This window comes from Thamnophis sirtalis, unplaced genomic scaffold (assembly GCF_051295495.1).
Source record: "Thamnophis sirtalis isolate CommonGarterSnake01/CBP01778 unplaced genomic scaffold, rThaSir2_p1.2 scaffold_6, whole genome shotgun sequence".
NCBI classification, from domain to species: Eukaryota; Metazoa; Chordata; class Lepidosauria; order Squamata; family Natricidae; genus Thamnophis; species Thamnophis sirtalis.
The window spans coordinates 119,944,811-119,965,693 of record NW_028261386.1 but is presented as its reverse complement, the minus strand read 5'-3'; the positions used below and the strand labels follow the sequence as shown (position 1 = coordinate 119,965,693).

Below are 20,883 nucleotides of genomic sequence, written 5' to 3'. Positions count from 1 at the left end.
CTTTATGCTACTGTTCTCAGTTCAACTGATAACATTCTTTATCCCACTAGTTTGTCATTGAGATGATTTTGCAATCCCCCACCCCCAAAATAACAAAGTGATGGTGTGCGCCGTCTCTTATTTATTTGCATATACCCTTCTCAAAAAGAAGAGAAGGGGAAGGATTCCTCAGTTGGAGTCGGACAGCTTCGGTTTATGCCAGGGCCCGTAAAACTACATTTCCCAGACATCTCTGCACCCTGCATCCTCCCCCCCCATTCCCCCCTCCTCTTATCTTAGGATCCCTGCCGCATCTCAAGAGTCACTCGCAGCCCTGCTTATCTGCGGCGCGCCCTGCGATCACGGGCTCGTAGGGCGGAAGGGCTTATAGGAGCGAGGCAGGCTAGGCGCTGGCTAGGCAGACTAGGCGAAGCGGCGCGACACGGAAGCGCGGAAGGCTCGCAGCTTCTAGACTTTGGCAGAGGGAGCTGCCTCGAAGCGCATGTAGGGAGGGAGGAAAGAAGGGACGATGGTCATTCGGCTTTTCGTCGCGTCTTCCTCCTGTTCCGTGGCGGTGAGTGGAAAAGGGAGGCTGGGGAGCGCGAAAGTCCCAACGATCAGGCGAGGGAGCCACTGTCATTCATTCACCGCCCCTGCCTCTTGGGTGTCCTCCTCAAATACCTTGGGCCGGACTACAACTCCCATCCCGCCTTAGCCCCGCACGACCCATGTTGCTGGACGATGGTAGGAGAGTTCTCCATCGCACTCGGGACGCGAGGTTAGGGAAGGAGGGCTATGCAGACCCCAGATTCCCCCCAACCCCCGGGGCATCTATGCACCGAGGTTGTCGAAATCGCGACCCGACCGAAAGCAAAAGGCGCGCGAAATCTTTCAGTAGGGAACCGGCGGAGCCGAGAGAGACAGAGACGGTTTTCTGCTGTGGGCAACAAAGTCCGTAATTCTGGAAAGCGGCGTAGTTGTTTTTCGGGGCTAATAACAACCTTTTTTTCCCGGTAAAGAGAGAGAGACGAGGCGAGCGGTCCTATCGTCAGCCTCTCCTTTGCAGTATCTCTGGATTTGGGCGGGCTGGAATATGCATGTTGTAATTTACTAATAAGGTTGTTTACTGGTTGGTGGCCCATTTCCTTTAATTTGGTCATCTGAAAGGGTGAAAGCAAATAAGTATGCATCAAAAGCATGACTGTCCTTGTTACCTTTTCCGAAAAATTGGAGTGACCCCCGTTTTAAAACGACGTAATTAATAGTTAATAATTAATTACATAATGCATAACACTTTATTTTTTGAAAAAAATATGTAGAAATGGGACTAGTAGGTGCATCAGAAGCCCTTATGCATTTATATGATTTATATGCCTGTCCATCTCATCTAAGAGATTTTGGGCAATGTACAGAATTTAAACACAAAACCTACCACGTATATAGTCCAACACCCAAGGATAAACAATCAACTCGCAATCAACATGCCAGAGCTCATTTGAGCTCATAACAGAGCTTGTAATTATATGCACATAGTTGAGTTTGTAAACACATTTAATTCACTATAAAATTGCTGCTTCAGTAGCATTTTTCAACCCACACGAAAACTCCAAAAGTTGTATTTTGGATGCAAGTCAAATTTAAGCCTTGCTAAAATCTCCACCTTAAACTCTAATCTATTGAAGGAAGGTGGGAGGATTTACACTAAAATGATTAGAAAGCACATACTAAACCAACACCCGCAGCTCTTTGAAAATAAACATTTTTGCTTTGCAGCATGTGCTGTTTAAGTAGTTACGCTTCCTCTGTAAATGTGCGTAAAATTTCAGCTGCATGTGGTTAGCACAGTGTTTTTCAACCTTTTTTGTGCAAAGGCACACTTTTTTCCTGAAAAAAATCACGAGGCACACCACCATTAGAAAATGTTAAAAAAATTTAACTCTGTGCCTATATTGACTATATATAAAGTAATTCTCCCACAGCACACCTTACACTATGTCACGGCACACTAGTGTGCCACGGCACAGTGGTTGAAAAACACTGGGTTAGCATATCCACTAGTTTTCAAAAAAATGTGGTTTTTTTGGACAGGGTCCCCACTAATATTATCTTCTTTGTCCTTCTGTTTCTCTCTCAATATACTTTTAGTCTTTAGATATTTCCCTTTTGCACAAACAGGGTGATATTTTGGCACTGTAAGGATTGTCACTCAAAGAATGTAGGATTGGTGTCTCTATATATGATAATGAACAAAGTGAACCCCCACTAACCCTTTGAAGTTTACTGTCTTTTGTACAATAATAACAGAGATAGCCATCTCTGGCGTTCCCTCCTGCAGGTATTGTGCAGTTTGAAATCTAATGAGCACTAAGTTAGCAAAAGCTCTTAGAAATATTGTACAGGTAGTTTATAATCCCTCGACTTTCTGCTGCTGTAACTAATTTTGCTATCTCTAGAGAACTCTGTTGAGTTATATATTCTCGCCAAGGTAAGCATAAATATGGACCTGCCTGGGCTTTTTATGAAAGTCATTGAAGGAGATTTTACTCCACCCATAACTGCTTTTCCTTCAGTGTTGGAGATACTGAACTTTGCTTTCTGTAAAGCACACTGATGCTGCCTCTATGGATTCTGAAGTTTATGACAGATCTGATAGCTGTGTGATATTTGCGTTCCATCCATTCATGTCATAAATGCTGAAGCACAGTGTGGTTTGGCACACAGAATGTAATCATGCTAGGTAGCTGTATGTTAACAGCCCAAAATTAGTATTTATCAATTTCAGGAGTCTGCTGAGTAGCTATTAGATCTTTTCAGAACCTGTATAATGAGCAGTCACTGAACATTCACAATAAAAGCCTCTCTCCTAGTAGAACTGTCAGTCTATTTTTAGCAAGTGGTTTATAGTAATACATCATCAAAATGTTTAATCTGTGTCACACATTTAAAAACAATGATTAAAATAACCAAGACTGAAGATGCTGTCCCTGTTTCACATTAAAAAAACCTGGGATTTGGTAGTAAGTCGCACTAGGCTTAACAGAGCTTATATTTGATCAGGCATACGTCAAGTTGCACTATTTATATTTGGCTCTGTGCCTATTTGCCTTGTGCAATTCGGGAAATCCTTCCTTCCCTTAAAGTTTATTACTCACTTCCTGGGTGCCATACCTGTAATTGAATGTTTGAACTATTAAAATAAGCAAATAATTCACTTGCTCAAAGCAAAGGGATGGTGTATACAGTATACATAAACGTAATGCTAGAATATATTTTTTTCTAGTTGATACGCTGTGAAAAGTGGTGTGGCCTTAAGCACTTTCAGTTTCAGTTTATTAAACTTGTATGCCGCCCTATTCCCGAAGGGACTCAGGGCGGCTAACAAACCAATAGGGAATGGGGACAATACAAAGAAAACAAACAAGACAAAAAACAAAATACAGAAAACAGATTAAAAAACTCCTCAACAGCCACAACAATTCGAGTGGGGCTGGGAACTCATCAGCCCCAGGCCTGCCGGAACAGCCAGGTCTTGACGGCTTTGCAGAAAGCCTGAAGGGTGGTGAAGGTCTGAATCTCCACAGAGAGATTGTTCCAGAGGGCCGGAGCAGCCACAGAGAAGGCCCTCCCCCGGGTGGTCAACAGTCGACATTGGCTAGCTGATGGAATCCGGAGGAGGCCTAATCTGTGGGATCTAATTGGTCGTAGGGAGGTAATTGGCAGGAGGCGGTCTCTCAAGTACCCAGGTCCGATACCAACTTTCAACACCACTGTTCCTTTCTCAATAATCAATAGGTCTGAGAAGTGCTACTGGCAATTCTGCAGCAGCAATAGTGCAACAGCCATAATCTAGACCAGAGATTCCCAACCTTTCTGGTGTGGGGAGAGGGGAGGTTCCATGCGAGCATCAGGTGCCCATGTGAGCATGTCCCACTTCATTTGTTTAAGCACCGGGGCACGCACACCACTCTCGCAAATGGAGCTTCCAATGCACGCTCGCCCACTGCTTACATGGTCTGTTCGAAACAGGTTGTGGCCCAATAATGGGCCACGGCCCAGAGATTGGGGAACCTTGATATAGATCACTGCCTATAACATCATGCATAGTATCAGACTACACCATTCTGTTCTTCTCTTTAGTTAAAGCACAAATGATGGATTACTGTGCACACAAAGTCCTCCACCAGTAGAAGCAAAGCTGTCACTAGAGCCAAGGTGGCGCAGTGGTTAAATGCAGCACTGCAGGCTGACTGCTAGATCAGCAGTTCAGCGGTTCAAATCTCACCGGCTCAGGGTTGACTCAGCCTTCCATCCTTCCGAGGTGGGTAAAATGAGGACCCGGATTGTTGTTGGGGGCAATATGCTGACTCTGTAAACCGCTTAGAGAGGGCTGAAAGCCCTATGAAGCGGTATATAAAAATCTGCTATTGCTAAAATAATGAAGAGTGGATTTCAATTTTCTGTCTTTTATATACTCTTTCTTAATACTTTCTCATATATCAGTTGCAAAAAAACCCTTAATTTCTTGTTTGCAATTTTCTTTACTAAAAGGACTTTCAATTAGGTAAGCAGCAGATGTTGTGGTCCGCTGGCAGTCTGCGGAGCTGGCAGCAGAGTCGGATGGTGAGGAGGTTGGGGGGGAACACGGGCCAGTCCTGGAGTCTGGGGAAGGCTCAGTTGTGGGTTTTGCATCAGAGGCAGAGTAGGGGCCAAGGCCATCTGGTAGTTATTTGCTGTCTCTGGAGCCTCTGGTGTCTGACATCGGCGAGGCAGAAGAACAGCGGGAGCCTGTTCCCAATGTGCGCATGCGCAGAGCTGCCAGAAGGCAAGAATAATTTAAGAAAGCAGGGTCGACTCGGGAGTAAGGTTTGGAGATGATTGGCCCCTCCCATAAGACATAAAAGAGGAGCGAATGGGATGTGAGCTTTTGCAGGAAACAATTAGTTCATCTGGTCGGTTCAAGCTTTGAAAAGTTCTGTTTGACTCTGCTCAGTTTGGCCTTGCAAAGCTAATTTGGCAATTAGGTCTCTGGCAGCATTTCAAGGGAGATAAAGGTGGGTGTTTATCAACATTCATCTGAAAGACTGGCAACTCGAGCAGACATCTGTCAGAATCTTCACAGACTTTTTGTGAAGCCTTGTGGGCTGTGAATGACCATAATTCACAGCCATATAAATAAAAGACGGTTTGGGGGACTAAGATTGTGATTTATGCTTTCTCAGAATGCCTAGGCCAGAACAGCAGGAGGGGGGAAAGTTATTATTCACATGTTGACATCTGAGCTAACCCCATCTACCTCTGCTATTCCCTCCCCAGGAAAAGCTAGATTCACACATTATGCAGTTTGCTTAATTTTAACTTAGCATCTTGTTGTATGAACTTAGCCCCTGTGCTTTGCACCAAGTATAAATAATTTTGCATTATTTGTATTATTGAGGATCACAGTATGCTAAACCAGCAATTGTATGAAGAACATGCAATATTTGTGGTTCCACCACAAATCCGCGAAGTCCTTATCCGCGGAGATATAAGCGCGAAGACTAATTCGCGCCGTTCGAAGCGCTAAGGAAAAACGCGATCCTACCATGATGACATAATCGCGGAGGGCAAATCCGCGCATTCCCAAGCACTCAGTACCCTAAACCTAAACCTAAAACAAACCCCTAAACCTAATCCTAACCCTTACCTTAATTGAAATCGGCTTTCTGCTGCGGCGCCATTTTAAAGCGCCCTTCTGTTGCCGCGCTGTTGTCGCGGCGGTGATGACGCGTGGTGATGATGTCGCGGCTTTAGCGACACGCTTATGTCTCCGTGGATAAGGGCTTCGCAGTTTTGTCGTGCCACGAATATCTGTACCTACCGAGAGAGTAGTTTTACACTCAACTTTCTACTATCTGAAAAAATTGTGTTTTGCATGCACCACTGGTCCTTTACAAAGAGTAATAGTAAATATGTAACACAAGCAAGAACTTTCTTTGTTAACACATCAATAATGGCTATTATTCCAACATGTAATGTAATGAATATAGTACTAAAAATATATCCAAGGAGAACCAAATACAGAAAATAAGATTAGATTAAACTTGCCAACTAATAAATAGGTTTTCATCTGGAACAAAATGAGGGTGAAGCTGGCCTCAACTACTGCTATGGGGACAGTTTTCCATAAAGGCGATGTCATATCATCTTATTTGTTATTAAATGCAAGAGATTTTGACATGAGCCTCCTCTTTGGAACTTAAAAGTATAAGCCGATGCAGCAAAATGTTCATATTTGGCACCCAAACTCTCCCAGTGTTTGAAGTTAAGTACCAGAATTTGAAATTGGCCACAAAAGCAAGTGATTAGGCAGTAGTGATAGCTTAATTTTCAATGGCAGAATTGGATTGAGGTTTATTGGGCTTTCAACACTCAGCTGTTTGTTAAACCCTGATTTGATTCAGATAGCAAAGAGAGAGACGGTATGGCATGCAGATAGAAGACATTTCACCTCCCCGGGATGGCAATGCACTGCTGTTAAAGAGTAGAAACTTGAAGGATCCAAAGTATACATGCTATGGAATACAACAAAAGTCTCTTCCCCACTACCTATCCACATACAATGGTACCTTAATATTCAACTACTTCGCAAATCATCGAATTTGGTACTCAACTCATTTTGATGTGAAAAGTTTGTCCCAGTACTCATCATTTGTTTGATATTCAATGCACAAACTAGAACTTGTTGATGACAGCTGCCTTGTGACTCACTACAGGCCACAACGTGGTAGTCCTCAACTTACGACCCCAGTTGAGCCCAAAATATATGTTGCTAAGTGAGAAATTTGTTCACTGAGTTTTGCCTCATTTTACGACCTTTCTTGCCACAGTTATTAAGTGAATCCCTTTCAGTTGTAAAGTTAGTAACATGGTTGTTAAGTGAATCTGGTTTCCTCATTGACTTCTCTGGTCAGAATGTTGCAAAAGGGGATCTCATGTCCCTAGGAGAGTGCAACCGTCGTAAATATGGGTCAGTTGTTAAGCATTCTAATGTAACTCACATGATCACGGAGATGTTGCAATTGTAGTAAATGCGAAGAATGGTCATAAGTCACTTTTTTCATTGTAACATTGAATGGTCACTAAGTGAACTGTTGTAAGTTGAGGACTACCTGAACATTAATGTTTTTGTTTTTTTACCTAATGTTAAAAAATTGTTTGGTACTCATCATGCCTTCTGGAACCAATTAATGATGACTACTGAGGTATCAGTGTATAATAGAACCACTGGTCACAAACACTTCTGACCATGGCCAAATCGGATTCCAACCAAAAAATTCACTTTTTTCCCCCGCGGCTGATTTCCCCTTCCACACCATTTTTTTTAAGTAAGCACCGAATTTCCAAAAGTAGGTTCGGGTCACGACCAAATTGGTTTGCGACCAAACTTATAGAACGAATTATGACCAGAGGTATTCCTTTCTACTGTATATTCCTCAAGATAGAAGTGAAACAATTCTCAGAATTAACTTGATAATAATATTACGATCATTTGTATGAAAAATAAGCTTTACTTCCTCAACAGACATTTGAAATTACTGAATTGAGAATGCTCTTCACTTAACAGAGGGGATTCATTTCCCTTAACCTCAGTTTCTTTTATTATTACTCAAGTACAATGTTATTTTGGATAATACATAAATAAATGAACATGTAAGGGTTATGGAATCTCCTTTGCATTTTTATGATAGGTGCTATGTTTACTGAGTAAAAAGAAGGGGAAGCTTTTCAATTAATTTGAAAGCCAATCCCTTTTATTACTGCTTATTTTTGCACATCTGGTAGAATGGACTCCAGGTGTGTGAATGTTTCTACCATTTTTTAAAAAAATTTGTAATAGGATACAAAATATATATTTTCCTTCTGTGGATTAATACAGTTTGCCCTTCTGGGATTTTTATTTATTTATTTAGAAATACTCTCTACATTATTCAGGGACCTTTCTTCCACATAAGCGAATTGAGGATTACAGCAGAAATTCATTTTTAATGTATGATAGAAATTACCAGTAACTTCAGTTTGTACCAGAATTTCAGTATTTTTAGGAGTAATAGACTCTGATAATACTAGCAAAACGCAGGACTTTAATCTTAAATCTTTCATCCTTGATTTCCATTGCTACCTTATATTGAATGTAGAGCACTCTTCAGAAGGAACAATATGTAGAATGAGACATCTTTGTATAAAATTAGACAACCTATACCCCATTGTTGCAAATATATTTCCTTCCCTAAAAAGAGAAATGGAATAACCGATGTTGGGCAAAAAACAGCAGTGAGATAAGAAGGAACTTTCAACTTCTTGCTAGCTTCCCCATTGATTTTCTTTGTGGTCATCTGGCAGGAAGCATTTGGAAATCTTCCCCTCCACTCCCCTAGTTGGTGGAGAAAGTGGGGGATTACAAGGCTTGCTGGTAAACTGTCACAGAATGTTAAAAATGAAGATTACACAACCATAGCGGCAGCATAGCAGCCACCAGCAGCACCGAGGCAGCCACAACTTCCCAAAATTTAATCCCTCAGAAATCATGGGTCCCGATTGACTTCCTGGGCGGGACTTACTGATGGTAGCAGCTAAACACAGCTGCTCCCGTATTACCAGTGGCGTTATCTGTTAAGATGATCATCTATCAGACATCTGACAGACACCTTCCTCTTCGGGAAAAGAAGGGAAAGGAGAGAAGTTTTGTCAAGCAAATGCCTTTCTGATCTTTGCAGCTTCTGTGTCTGTGAAGAGAAGGGGGGCCAGCTGAAGGCAGAACTGCTCCGCGCTGGAAATCTCCGGCTGCCCTGCAGCCCCAAGTAAGCTTCCCTCCCACTCAGTTCAAAGATTGAATTACCTGATTTCAAAACGAGCAGAATTCGTATGCGAGAGCATTAATTGTTTATTTAAATCTAGTTTCTATGCTACAAGATCCTCTTCTGTTATTTTATCTATTTAAACAGTCGCCCGATGCGCATATGCATGCCAGGAAGATGATCTTCCTGTTTCTGGCACACACATGTGTACCAGCCATCTGGTCTTCTGGTTTCTGGTGCGTATGTGCATGCGAAGATCAGCATGCGCACTGGAAACCGAAAGATTATCTTCCTGGCACCCGCATGCACACCGGGCAGCTGCTCTTTCGATTTCCGGTGCTCCACACATGAAGACCAGCTGGCTGGATGCTGGAAGAGCATTGGGTTACAGCTCACGTGCCCGGAGAGATGGTTCCACATGCCACTTCTGGCAAGTGTGCCATAGGTTCGACATCACGGCCCTAGGATGCACCATTTCACCCTATTAAAGGTCTTGACAACAAGAGCTTTAGTAATATATAGATACATCTTGTGTGAGTAATGTAATGTTCTGTGACCAATTTACTCTGGTCTCTAATCACTTAAGATTTTTCTTTATATGTAATTTCATTACATACTGGCATTCCTTGGGAAGATGGGAACAGATAGTACAATTGTAAAATCAGAAATAAAGGCATCAGATATATGTTTAGAAAATATTTTTAGGAACTTTAGAAAAAATACCTAATACTCCTACCTCCTATTTCCCTCCCAACAACAATTTCCATTTTCCATTTCCATTTATTGAATTTATAGGCCGCCCAATCCCGGAGGACTCCGGGCAGCTTACAGAAATAAGAAATATTAAAAAAGGATTAAAACAAATAAGACACAACAAATTAAAAGAAACACAACATGCACCCAGTCTAAGCGGGGCTGGACCTCAATCAAGAGGTCAACAGCCCCAGGCCTGCCGGAAAAGCCAGGTTTTGATAGCTTTTCGGAAGTCCATAAGAGTGGGTAGGGTCCGGATCTCTGGGGGTAGCTCATTCCATAGGGCCGGAGGGGCAACAGAGAAGGCCCTACTCCGAGGCGTCGCCAGCCGACATTGTCCAGCTGATGGCACCTGGAGAAGGCCCACTCTGTGCGATCTTATCGGTCTTAGGAAAGTTTGCGGCAGAAGACGGTCTTGTAGATACCTGGGTCCTAGGCCATGTAGGGCTTTAAAGGTGATAACCAGCACCTTGAATCGTGCTCGGAGACCAATGGGAAGCCAGTGCAGCTCGCAGAGGATAGGTGTAGTGTGGGTGTACTTTGGTACACCCAGTATCGCTCGCGTGGCTGAATTCTGGACTAATTGCAGTCTCCGAACACTTTTCACAACCCTGTGAGGTCGGTTGGGCTGAAAGAGAGGGTCTCTAAGTCAGTCACCTAGCTGATTTTTATGCCTAACGGAGGCATAGAATTCAGTCTTTTGATTCCCAGCTCAGCATCTTAACTAAAACTAAACTGGCTCTCAGTTTTTTTGAAATACGATACACAAATTTGATCAGATTGTGTGGTTTACAAAATAATCAGTAGAGAAAATTATATATTTTGAATACGTTTTCCTGATCACACAGCATAAATATGCTGTTCCCCAAAAGCATTCTTGATCCTTTTCCTAGAATTCAGATACACTTTGCTTTAATCAAAGAATATTTCAAACTTCTAAGCCAGAACTCAAGACATCTCTGTTAAGCAACAGCTGGCATGTTTTTGGTCTTATTTTCCCAATCCCTGACTGGCTAATTTACATTTTGAGTCATTTTAAACTGCTTAATAATATTAGTGTTTGCTTACCCTCTTGTCATCCATCAGCTGATCGTGCTCCAGATTTAGTTTGGGGGGGGGAGCAGCATGCAGAAATTCTGTTCTGTACCTACTACCGGTGGCTGAGCTAATTGTTCTTTTTAAACAGGGATACAAGATGCCAACAGAAAATAGTCATTTTCAGCAGCTCTGTAAATTTTACTAAAGTATGCTCTGCAGGCAGTCCATTAATCTACAGATCATGCAATCAGATGTGCACTTTTAAAGCAAAAACCTTTCAAACTTACGTATCAGAAGTCTTGAACTGAGGGTTTTAAGGCAGTCTTTTTTTTTCTTTTTTCTTTTACCATTAAGCATATAAAAATAAAATTTGTGCAAACAGGCTAGTTAAATTTGCAAGTCTCAAGTGCTTGGCTGCCTTATGCAGCTTAATTTCTAGATTCATTGAATACCGAACAGCAAAATGTTTTACTTCCAGCTTCATATATTTTGCAAATTTTATATTGTGATTTGTAAAACAAGATTTATGGTTGTATCTTTTATATGAGCTCAGTCATTGTGACTTATGGGAAAAAATAATTAAAACAAACGATGTTAGCATAGTGCTACACGTGGAGTTAGAATATATACTGTTTGGTCTGGATACTGCCTTAGCTTTTGTGTATTCAGTTCTCTACCTCTATTAAATATCCTCAGGTTACCTGCTTGTCAATCAGATTACACCTTGCCACCAACAAAGTGTTCCTAAACTATCTATAAACAGCTAGCATTTAGAACATTTTTGTAAAATACACTGTACAGTGATTTTGCCTTGTGGTAAATGCACCATAACCTGGTTTTGACAGATTAATGCCCACTTTTTCTTCTTAGTTCTTTTGCGTCCTCCCTTTTCTCTGTTACTCGGCCCCATTAATCTACAAAGACCTGCAAATTCTTTGAAAGAATGATTTAAAACATTAGAGGATGCCCTTCTTTTTAAGCACTTAAAGCAGCTGTTCCTCCTTTCAGCCTCCCATGGTTGTTCAGAGATTGCTTCTGGCAATCTAGCCTCTATGGCTATTTTGCTTTGTATTAGAGTACAGTGAAACAAAGTGAATGTATGTTCCTGTGGGAATAGTCAGGATTAACTGAACAACTGGGCCAAAAGAACAATCCATCGGAATAGAGCTGGAAGGGACTTTGGAGGTCTTCTAGTCCAACCCCCTGCTCAAGCAAGAAACCTTATACCTTTTCAGACAGGTGGCTGTCCAATCTTTTCTTAAAACTCTCCAGTGTGAAGCACCCACAACATCTGAAGGCAAGCTGTTCCACTTGTGATTTGTTCTCACTGAAAGGATACAATGGTTTGATTGTTTCAAAATGATGTACTTTGTATGCACTCCAGAGATGGTTTCCTACTGGTTCGCACCAGTTCGGTAGAACCGGTTCGTCAAACCTACTGATCCGGTTAGAAGAGGTTCCACCAGTGGACCCGGAAAGCAGGCCACACCTACAGAAGAGGTTCCAAAATTTTTTGAAACCCACCACTGCTGCACTCCGAACTTTTCTAAAGCATCTGTTTTGAAGGATTGCACAGTCCTAGTAGTGGGGGAATCATATGCAGGATTCTACCTCCCATTATTCTGACAATTTTGCAATATGTGTAATTTCTCTCTTTTTTTCACGTGTTAGTACAATGAAAGGAAAACTAGGCAACAAAATTTTTTCTTGTCTGTAAATTTTTGGGATTGCACAAAGTTCATGGGGTACAATTACAAATTTAGTCATGGAAAAATGTTACTTGTTTAGCTACATTATGTTCTCTTGAAAAAGTGGAACATTAAATAAAATGAATAATTTAACACATTCTGGATACCGTCTAATATAAAATACTGGGAATTGAGAAAGGCATGTTCTTTAGAGCAGTGGTCCCCAACCCCCGGTCCGCGGACCGGTGCCGGGCCGTGGAGTACCTGGCACCGGGCCGCGCAGCGGCCGGGGGGCCATGATCGCTCTTTTAAATCCGCTCCTCTTAAATGCATTTCTCTCCCCCCACCTTTGGTCCCACCCTCGGCTCTCTCTCCCTCCCTCCCTCGCCGTCTCCTCCCTTCTCTCTCCCCCCTCCCGCACCGATCCATCGCCAGGGACAGAGAGAGTGAGAGAGGAGAGAGAGAGGGAGAGAGGGAGGGAGTCAAGAAAACTGTTCCAGCCGCCGCTGAAATGACTCAGTAACTTTTGCGCTTGGATCTGCTTTTTCAAACCTCCCCCAATCATCATCGCCTTCCTTCCCGCCCTGCCGCGTTTGGTCTGGCTCTTTTCTTTTTTTGCTCTCTCCTCGGCTTTTCCTGCTTTCTCCCTGCAATTTTGTCACCCAGATGCATGCTGTGGTTCGCGAGTGCGGCTCGGTTTTATGTGTCCGCTTCTCTCCCTTTCTCTCCACACACCCCCCACCTCCATTTAATTATTTTTTTTTAAAAAGAAAGAAAACCGTAGTTCTGCCAATTGCAAAAAAAAAAAAAAGTGTGTGTGCGTGCATATCTGCCGGCAGGTGTGTGTTTGTGTGGTGTGTGTGTGTGTGTGTATGCGCGCGTGGAGAGAGACTGGTTGGAAAGGAAGGACAGGACTGGCGGTGTGTGTTTCTGCAGCCCCTCCGGTGGAGGCTGCACTAGCCGTCAGATCTGGTTTTTTTTTTCCCCTCTCCTTTTTCCGGCAGGTCGTTTTAATCCTTGCTAATTACTTTCTGTTCTTCGCTTGCCAGCTTCCTTCCCACCCTCCTTCCTCCTCCTCCCCCCCCCCCGGCCGGGTGCGCCTCCCCGCTTTTACTCCCAAACAGTTATATATTTATATATATATTTATTTTCTCTCTCTCCACGGCATTCGCGCGCGCGCGCGCTGTTCTTTGCCCGCCGAATGTAGTGGGGAGGGGGAGGGCGGGCAGAAAGGTTGGTCCGGGTTGAGGGTTCAGGATGGTCTTTGAGGAACATAAGTCTGTCCGGGTGGGGGGGGCATATTAAAGCACTTTATATTTATGTAATTGTATTTTATTTTGTAAGGCATGTTTAAATACAATAAAATAAAAGTTGTTTAATCAAAACAATCTGATATATAAACAATCAATGTGTCGTCGCGAACAACGCCCCCCCACCCCTGCGCGCGCTCAGCGGGCCACGGTAAAATTATCAAAGGCTGACTGGTCCGCGGCGATAAAAGGGTTGGGGACCACTGCTTTAGAGTATTTTTGAGACAGCTGAGTTGGATCTAAACATCTGTAGCATTACAAATTAATTTTTACTAATAATTAGTTGCTAGTAATGAAAGAATAATATATTTCTTTATATAAATAAGGAATCTTGTGTTTATTTTGTTTTGCTTTGTTTACTCAGAAATAAATAAAATGTGCTTTTTTAGCATAATTACTTTAATTTGTGTGTAAAGCTCTTTACCTCATAAAGTCACAGATAAGTCAAACTTACTTTTGGGGGGTTATTTTGGAACCTAAAATTGTCGGCATATCCATGAGCCTTATATTGTATACTGCATTTTTAAATTGTTTTTTATGAATCTCTTAATCATCATTCTGTGTTTTACTAACCATATCAGTGGCAGGGATAGCAGAGTTAATGAAATGTGGCCTTCCAGATGTTATTAGACTTCATTGTTCCTAACTATTAGTCTCGTTGACTGGAACTGATGTTGTTCACTGCAACAACATTGTTCCTTCCCGTGGGTCATCTGCAGTGGTGGGTTTCAAAAATTGTTCGAACCTACTCTGTGGGTGTGGCCTCCTTTGTGGAAGTGGCTTGCTGCCCATGTGACCGGATGGGAGTGGCTTGCTGCCCATGTGACCGGATATGAAGATGCCGACGACACTTGTCAGAACCACCTTAAATTACCTCACACACAGCACTGGCATGCATAAGAATATGATGTAAACTTGTTTTTTAAAAGGCATCTTTGGTTTGCGTTAAAACAACACACGCAATGTTCTGATTGCACCACAAACGCAGTAGTCATCCTTACCTTTCACAGAGGCACTGAGTTTTATAAATATGAGCATGATAGTGTAGAATAATCATATCCAAGGACCAGTGGTGGGTTTCAAAAATTTTTGGAACCTGTTCTGTGGCCTGCTTTCCGGGTCCACTGGTGGAACCTCTTCTAACTGGTTCTGTAGATTTGACGAACTGGTTCTACCGAATAGGTGCGAACTGGTAGGAACCCACCTCTGGTCATCTGAAAGCGTATTCTTTATGAATTGTAAAAAGAAAAGTGTTTTTGTCAATACAAGGGCAAGGAAGCTAAAGTAGTATGAAGGGTTAAAATAGCCATAGAATATCTTCCTTCCTTTTCCCGAAGAAGCAGTAACGGTGTGTAGGAAATGGTCAGTTTGGACCATCTAGAATTGAATTGTCCTCCAGAATTGAGCTTTTCGGTGGGATCCCTGTTTCAAAGATGAACAATTTATCTATGTGTGTCAGCTGTATACACTGTCCTTCAGTTAGCAAATTAGTCTCATCAGATGCTTTTTAGAAACAAAAACTGTAGAGCACATTGTAATACATCTTCCCAACTGGCCTCTGAAGTACTTTTGAACATCTGCCCTGGGAAATCAACACCCTCTCCTGAGATGTTCGTATTGAAGCGGTTGCTATAGCAAAGTGCTACTGAACCCCTCTTCCCTCCCCCCCCTTTTGGAGGTCCTTAGTAAAGCTTTCATAATAGGTGTTGTTGTTTTGATAGTCCACTGTATATCCCACTGAGTAAATTATGTGTTGGAGAAATGACTTCAGTGTCTGTTGTTTTATTATGTTCCTTTCCTGAATCCAAGTTTTTTTTTTTTAATTGCACTTTTTCTGGAAACTTTAAAAGGGCCATGCTATCCCTGAATTCTTATCCATACAGCCCCCTCCTGTCTGGAGAATGTGATTTTGCAGAACGTTGCTGTAAAATGCTAACAGCGGAATTAGAAGAATTTTTAAAATGGGTGCAAAGAGGCTTGGGTGGTTTAGGGTCTACATCAGTATTCTTCTATGATTCCCAGAGTGAACTGGGCCAATAATTTGGCTCTTTTTTCTGAATAGGGATTGAGAAGTGAAAAATGACCCTTAAAGTTACAATTGTTAAGGCACCTCATTTCACCTCCTAAAATCCCTGAGGACACTGCACAAAAAAACGTGTAGAATTATGTGCCAGTGAAGATGCAATTGTTAAAATGTGTAAGCTTTTTTTTTTTTTTGAAATTTGAAATTACAAAGAGGAACAAGTGAAAGAATGTATGATAAAGTGGGTTAAAAGTTTGAGTTGTAATACACAGATGGACCAATGGGGAAATTTGTAGCTGAAAGGATTGAAACTTACATTATATTATAAAGTTGAGATTTATTATTTAGGGTATGGCATACAATATCAAGGAAATCCATAAATGCTAGGCTACTAGCAGTGACGTGCGGTGAGGGATACCGTTGGTGAGGCAAGAGCGCGGCAGCGGCGAGAAGCAACGTCCCTGCCGCTGTGTCCGACAGGCGTCTCTCGTTTATGATGGACGTAAACGCGAGATGCCTGTCGGACACAGCGGCGGGGGTGTTGCTTCTCGCCGCTGCCGCGCTCTGCCGCCTCGCCCCCCGCCTCCTCCGTCCCCGCTGACATTCTTGGGAGCAGGTCGGGTGGCTGGCTGGCTGGGAGGAGAAGAGTGGTGAGTCTTTGTGCCGGCTGGCCGGCCAGGAAGGGAGTAGGTCAGGTGGGGGTGGGTGGGTGGCTGGCTGGCTGGGAGGAGAAGAGCGGTGAGTCTTTGTGCCGGCCAGTTGGCCGGCCGGCCAAGCAGGGAGCAGGTCGGGTGGGGGTGAGTGGCTGGCTGGCTGGGAGAAGAGCGGTGAGTCCCTCCCCAGCCAGCCACAAGGGCTCACCGCTCTTCTCCTCCTCGTCCTCCCCGCTCGGTGCTGGGCTGGCTGCAGAAGAAATGGCGGCTGGTGAAAGAAAAACCTCTCCAGAATCACCCTTGCACTTGCGCAGTCGCTCAAGTGCAAGACATGATTCGCTGCTCCCAGATCAGGAGGCGGGAGAATCAGTGCCTCTTTTGCATATTAAATCTTTTGCTTTTTAACTCCGCCTTAACTTTTAAAAGGCGAAAAATTCCTTAAGCAAAAGAGGCCCCGAGTTCTCTGGCCTCCTCCTAGTTAACACTGAGAGCAGACACCAAGCCACTGTGACTTGAAATCTGGTAGCAACTATCCTGGCTTTAATTCATTAAAAAAAAATATTTAAAACTCTTTCCTTTCTCTCAGGAGACTGGGGAGGCTCCGCCTCCCTTGCCTCTAGTGACTGCACGTCCCTGGCTACTAGGCTGTATTCCTAACAGCCTAAATTGCTAGCAAGCACCATTTGATGCTTGCGCATCTTGGTGCATTGCGGGGGCAAATTAGCTTTATACCAATTAGCTCAGGCCTGCCAAACTGGTGGCTCATGGGCTAGATGTGTCATGTGCAGGCCACGCCCACCCCAGCTCTTCAAAGGCAAAAAATGTCGCGATATGTCATGACACGTCACGTGACGCAATCGAGTTTGACACCCGTGAGTTAGCTAGTGGTGCAGGGGTTGCTGGCTCTCCGAAGTCCCTCCACTGGTCTTGTCCCACCTGGGGTCATGATGCCTCGCATCTAACCAGGTCTAGTGTCAGCTTCCACTCTCTGCACACATGAACATAGCAAACTGTCCCCCCCTCCATTTATCTAGTTGCAATATTGCCTGCTTTCAAATTTCTGGGTGGGCAGGAACTAGGGATCGAGTGACAGGAACTCACTCGGTCTCGTGGACCTGGGCTCGAACTGCCAGAGTACAGACCATTTCTGGTCAGCAGTTCCATTGTCACTAAGCTTCTGTGCTACTGCATCCCCTCTAAAGCTGAGAATTTTTATACAGTGTCTATAAAAATTGTCTAGAATGTATAAGGACACTTGATACAATTTAGATTGAAAATGTGAACAAGAAGAATGGATATTTCATCATGTTTTGTGGATATGTGAAAAAACTAGAAAATTTTGGATTAAAATACACTGAGGATCAGGACATTAATATACAATTGAGACCAGAGGTTTTTCTTTTCGAATGTATGGACAGTTGCAAAAAAAACCCCTTTGTTTCTGTGCATAATAACTTCAGTGAGATTATTGCATGCACAAAGATATAAAAATGTGGTACCATGCACAATGGAGGAATAGGGTTCCACCACAAATCCGCGAAGACATAAGCGCGAAGACTAATTGGTGCCGTTTGAAGCGCTAAGGAAAAACGCGACCCTACCGCGATGACATAATCGCGGAGGGCAAATCTGCGCATTCCCAAGCACTCAGCATCCTAAAACCTAACCCTAAACCTAACCCTAAACCTAACCCTAACCCTAAAACAAACCCCTAAACCTAATCCTAACCCTTACCTTAATTTAAATCCGCTTTCTGCCGCCACGCTGTTTTAAAGCGTCCTTCTGTCGCGGCGCTGTTGTCGCGGTGGTGATGATGCGCGGTGATGAGGTCGTGGCTTTAGCGACGCGATTTTATCACCGCTATTTTGACGAGCGCGGTTTTGTCGTGCCACGGAGGAATAGTTGGTGAAGATGATGGAACTTGCTCAGACTTTTTCTGAGCAAGAAAAAACAATATCTACATTATTGCTGACTGAAAGCCTCTTAAAATTTTTTTTTTTTTGCATACAGTGGAAACTTCACCATGATTGACTTGCACAGTTGGCCTGGGCAACAAATGATTACCTCTTACTTCTGCCTTTCTTTTTTCCAGATAAAGAAGAGGCAACAAGACATTGTGCAATTTCTGGAAGCCAACAAGATTGACTTTGAAGAAGTGGATATCACCATGTCAGAGGAGCAAAGGCGGTGGATGTATAAACATATTCCTCAAGACAAACTGCCTGCACAAGGCAACCCATTGCCTCCCCAGATCTTCAGCAATGATGAGTACTGTGGAGTAAGTAACTTTCAAAAGTTTGTGGTTTCTCCATTTTGTTAAAAGAAAAAAAAACAAGGAGTGTATTGGACAATAACTCGAGGTAGCGTGAATATGGAAGGCACGGTTCCACCACAAATGCGCGAACGACAAAAGCGCGCCTGACTAAACCGCGGTGACAAAAGCACGCTGACAAAACCGCGCCAATGAATGAGCGCTGAAGCGCGCTGAAGCGCGCCGACAACAGCACACCGACAGAAGCGCGCTGTAACCTAACCCTAAATCTAACCCTAAACCTTACCTTAACTTAAATCGCGCTTCTGTCGGCGCGCTGTTGTCGGCGCGCTTTTGACATCGCGGTTTTAGCGCCGCGGTTTTGTCGGTGCGCTTTTGACGTTCGCGCTTTTGTCGGGTCACGGGAAGGCACCATGGTGATTAGATCCCATCCCATGTGCTCTGGAGGAGTTTTTGGATTATTCCAAGGCATTATGGGATAATGAAACATCTAGTGATTGATTTTCCATCTCTGACATATTTCTAGCCTTAGATGAAATTTAAAAAGCCCTTGTTTGGTGGAAATCAACCGGAAAGAGAAGCATGTCTGTTTCTTGAAATATCTAAGAAATTTTGATTGTATCCAAATATATAGATTCCCGGGGTTTCGTGCTCCCATAATATGTCAAACATCTATTCTCCATAAAATAAAGACAGGGCAGTTCCCAATCATTTGTCTTCATCAGATTCATTATGAAGAGTAATGTGTTCACCAGTAGGTCAGTATACATTTTTTGTTGGTTCAGGTTTCATCTTGTTAGAGAATTTTCTGTTTGATTTTACCCTGTGTTCTAACTCTTCATACATTAGAACAGTGATTTGGATAGTGGAAATAGGTTGGTTGCAGGGGTGGGTTTCTCGCCCCGTTCCAACCGGTTCGGTTGGAATGAGGCCGGCAGTGTCCTCGTGCACGCGCGCAGTGCAAGCATGCGTACTAGCGCCTGTGCGATGCTCCAGCTGCTCCTGGAGGATCGCGCAGGCGCTGTATGCATTCTGCGCATGCGTGGAAGCGCAGAACTTGTCAAAACCGGGTAAGAAACGCGGGTGGGCGGGTGGATCCTTCAGCATTCCCGGAAGTTACTTACTTCCGGGTTCGCCGACCAACCGGTTCGCAGGGACCGCCGCGAACCGCCTGAAACCCACCCCTGGTTGGTTGCCACACTGATTGATTATGTGTGAGCCAGGCTGCTCAAATATCATCTCCCAAGGAGTTACGAAAGGATGTCTGTTTTTGTCTCTTCCTTCCAGTAATGATGGGATAAAGTTTGCAGGTTCTATCTAGGCTGACCTTAATAAATATTTTATCTGAGATTTTGGCTTTCTCCTAATTATTAAAGTAAAAGCTGAAAGCATCTCTGTAGCCCATGAGACTAGAAGCACGAAGACAGGATTCATGCCAGCATTACTTAAACAGAGGAGGTCAAGCTCTTTTCTTCTGTTAGGGCCTAATTTTCGCTTGAACTTTTGGGAGGCCATAGACTAAAGCTAAATGAAGCAGAAATTGGAAGAGGAGGAATCATATGGGGATGGGTCCTCAGCAGGGGTGGGTTTCTCGCCCCGTTCCAACCGGTTCGGTTGGAACGGGGCCGGCGTTGTCCTTGTGCACGTGTGCGGCGCACGTGTGCGGCGCACGCATGCGTACTAGCGTCTGTGCGATGCTCCAGCTGCTCCTGGAGGATCGTGCAGGTGCTGTATGCGTCCTGCACATGTGTGGAAGCGCAGAACTCGTCAAAACCGGGTAAGGAGCGCGGGCGGGTGGGTGCGCCCTTCGCCGTTCCCGGAAGTTACTTACTTCCGGGTTCGCCGATCAACCGGTTTGCAGGGCCCGCCGCGAACCGGTTGAAACCCACCCCTGGTCCTCAGTTTCTTTCTTGGTGAATTGCCTTTTCCTTTTTTTTTTTTCCACATTCCCCCCTCTCCTTCTCTTTCCCACTCTTTTCTGTTATACAGTAGACTGCCAGGGAAGAAAAATGATTACTTCTAGAAGAATGAATATGTTGTTGCTGCGAGTTTTTGAAACTAGATTAAGAATTCATGACATAGCGTATTTTCCCAAAAATAAGACCCAACTGGAAAATAAGCCCTAGCATGATTTTTTTTCAGGATGCTCGTAATATAAGCCCTACCCCCCAAAATAAGGCCCAGTTAAGATTTCCAGTCAGATGGATGCATTTAGTAGCCATATTTTCCTGAAAATAAGCCCTAGCTGGAAAATAAGACCTAGTGCACCTTTTGGAGCAAAAATTAATATAAGGCCCAGTCTTATTTTCGGGAAACACAGTATGATTAAGAAT

At 43.6% G+C, this 20,883-nt stretch overlaps 1 protein-coding gene across 1 annotated transcript in view; it reads left to right on the top strand.

The window, feature by feature from the left end:
* Positions 1–315: 315 nt before the first annotated feature.
* SH3BGRL2 (SH3 domain binding glutamate rich protein like 2) overlaps positions 316–20,883 on the top strand; it is a 38,842-nt gene continuing 18,274 nt past the window's right edge. Inside the window, exons 1-2 of the mRNA XM_087718825.1 lie at positions 316–553; positions 18,371–18,556. Of these exons, the coding sequence (XP_087574951.1) occupies positions 509–553; positions 18,371–18,556 (231 nt within the window). The 5' untranslated portion in view covers positions 316–508. The remainder of the gene's footprint in view (positions 554–18,370; positions 18,557–20,883) is intronic.